Source organism: Sinocyclocheilus grahami, unplaced genomic scaffold, assembly GCF_001515645.1.
Source record: "Sinocyclocheilus grahami isolate Dianchi unplaced genomic scaffold, SAMN03320097.WGS_v1.1 scaffold10967.1, whole genome shotgun sequence".
NCBI lineage: Eukaryota > Metazoa > Chordata > Actinopteri > Cypriniformes > Cyprinidae > Sinocyclocheilus > Sinocyclocheilus grahami.
The window spans coordinates 3,829-6,620 of NW_015513544.1; the positions used below are offsets into that span (position 1 = coordinate 3,829).

General features: G+C 35.4%; 1 protein-coding gene across 1 annotated transcript; it reads right to left on the reverse strand.

Annotated features, from left to right (window-relative positions):
- Window positions 1-80: 80 nt before the first annotated feature.
- Window positions 81-2,634, reverse strand: LOC107578579 (secretory carrier-associated membrane protein 3-like). Its single transcript, XM_016264525.1, has 3 exons — window positions 2,507-2,634; window positions 2,262-2,379; window positions 81-1,308 (listed from the first exon to the last, which is right to left on the reverse strand). Exons 1-3 carry the CDS (start codon window positions 2,536-2,538, stop codon window positions 1,159-1,161), a joined length of 300 nt encoding a protein of 99 aa, XP_016120011.1. The 5' UTR covers window positions 2,539-2,634; the 3' UTR covers window positions 81-1,158.
- Between the last annotated feature and the right edge of the window lie 158 nt (window positions 2,635-2,792).

Sequence of the window (2,792 nt, forward strand, 5' to 3'; positions counted from 1 at the left end):
CCGTGCTACTTATGACTGGTTTTGTGCTCCAGGGTCACATATGTGCGAAGGCAAAGTATAAGATTTATATTCATGAACTTTAATAAAACAAATAACACCGTGACAGTTACAAGACCATACAGCAGCAATACAATAACAGTAAAACAACCATATACTATAGTGTTAGACAAAACATTAGATTGAAATTACAAAAAAAAAAATAGTTACATCACAAAAGCAACACAAATATGTTGGCCACTGATAACCGCATCAATCTCTGCTACCACATTTTGATAAGAAATTTTAAGTTTTATATCAAGGTATGAAATTTGATTCTGTATTCCAAAGCTTTTCAAAAGCACAAATTACCTGTTTCAACTCATGAAAATAAAACATTAGTCGTGTGTAACTGCAAAGAGGTACATACAGTAGTTCAAGCTGCATCAAAACATGCTTTTTCATAAATAAAGGTCAAAGCAAGAAATCCATCCACCAACAGACTAATAAACTGAATCGGGAATCTCTAAAATAAGATGGGATTTTTTTTTAAGAAAAACATTTGGCAAGTTAAACTTCACAGATTCTAAGTAGCAACCTCCATTCTAGAGCAATGAAATGATCCCTTTCCTTGCCATGTACAGCTATTTACACAAAGAAAAAAGTCAAGGGAAAAGCAAAGGCAGAATGTGGCACGTCTTTGTTGAATCAGCAAGGCTGCTGTACCTTACACTTACAAGCTTCAGAAATGTAAAAGAGACAAGAATTATAAGCCACAGCCTGTGGTATTGGGCATTTTTATGGTCTTAACAAATTATTACATTGACTTTTTCTAGCATGATAAACAAAGTTTAGTTGATCGTAGATCCTCATAGACAGCATTCATATAAGCCATAATTTGAAATCAACCAACACCTAGATCCTTTTTGCATGTCTGAACTAATGGCCTAATGCTCAGCAAGACCAACAAATACAAAAAGAAATCCAATGTTTTATTATCAATATGGGTTTGTGTATCTTGACATGCATGCTAGAGGAGTCTAGGGTAAGTGCGTTGGTTTCCAACTCGGCCAGTGTATAAGTCTCTGTATAAGTAACTCGGCTAGAATAAGTCACTTTGTCTCAAGGCTGTGTAAGCAATCAATTTCTTCAACATTTTTCTTCTCTTTCATTCAGGTCTCTCTACCGGGGTGCAGTGAAGGCACCTTGTGCGGCAGAAACAGTGGCATTGGTGGCTGCCTGGCGCACCACCTGATTGGAAAGCACACCTGTAGCAAACTCAGCCTGGGCCTTCTTAAAGCTCGCTTCAGTCTGCCTGTACATAGAATGAACCTGATGGGAGAAGATGCAAAAAAAAAAAAAAATTCATTCAACAGATCATTATAATTAAGTATGAAGTAAACTCCTGCAGACATTATTGTTCAAAAGTTTGGGGTTGGCTTTTTAAAGTCTTTGAAAGTCTATAATTTTCTCCAAGGCTGCTTTTTTTGTTAAAAATAAAGTAAAAACAGTAATATTGTGAAATATTACTACAATTTCAAATGACTCTTCTCATTCTAATCTTTCTAATCTGCTGATTTGGTATTGATTTCTTATTATTATCAATGTTAAAAACTGTTTTTGTGGAAACCATTATACTTTTTTTGTCACTTTTGACTAACTAAATGCCACTTAAAACAATTAATTTCCCTTGATTAGTAGTTTTTTTAAACCAACCAAATTGATCATAAAAACGGCAAGGCAAAATTTCAAAACAAATTCTGCAAAGAGTCTGCATTTAAGATACCATTAAGCATTATTTCAAGATAAAAAGTACTAAAGAGCATGATGAATGTCACGTTTTAACAGCAAAATCCATAAACAGCCACTCAGATGTGACCCACAAATCACTACACCCAACAATAACAAATGGAAAAGCAGCTGGCATTCTGCAATTGCCATACATTTACATACTAAAAAGCCAAACAATATGGCATCTCTATTGCAACAAACAAAATGTACTACTTAATGCTATAAAACTGAGAGATGCATATAGTGAGACAAATGTAAAATGTCAGCTAAAATGCTTGAGCACTTAAAGCATTGTATCTAAGTCTGCTTATTTTAGTTTACAGAGTGAGAAGCCAGTCAAACCCTGGAGTATCAGTGGAAAAATCCACCAAAGAGGAAGACACAGTTTCAAAATAGGATGAAGATCAAACATTTAGTATGGTTTTCAACTTATACTTAAGATTATATCCCTAATTTGACTGCCGGTGGATGCTGTTATTGGTGATGTGATTTACCCTCTTGAGCAACACCACTCCCATGGCCGCCTGAGCGGTGAAGAGCACAGCATTGATCATCATGATCGCACCCACTGCTTTGTTCTTGCTAAGAGCAGCTAAACTCACGATCCACCCACTGTGACACAAATGAGAGAGAAAGTAACAAGCCAGTGGCCAAATTTGTAAGAATGGAATGACACTAAATAACAATAAACAGGTTAGTAACTAAATTTGTACAAATGTGTCTGTTTTATCACGCTCACCTGAAGCCCCAGCCAGGGATACCGATAGTCATGATAACATAAAGCACCAGTTGGGCGAAGAAGACAAAGAAAAATGCAAAGAAGTTGAAGGAACTGTCACTCCTGTTGAGAAACGGAAGTGCACAATGACAAATTCATTATGTTTGGAAACAATTGGCTGACATATGAATTCTAAACGCTCAAACATTTTTAACATAATAGTATAACAAACTATTACACATTTTCATGATTATTTTCCACTTTTTTGTCATTGAGCAAATAAAAAAAAATAGTCTGAAATCTGCAT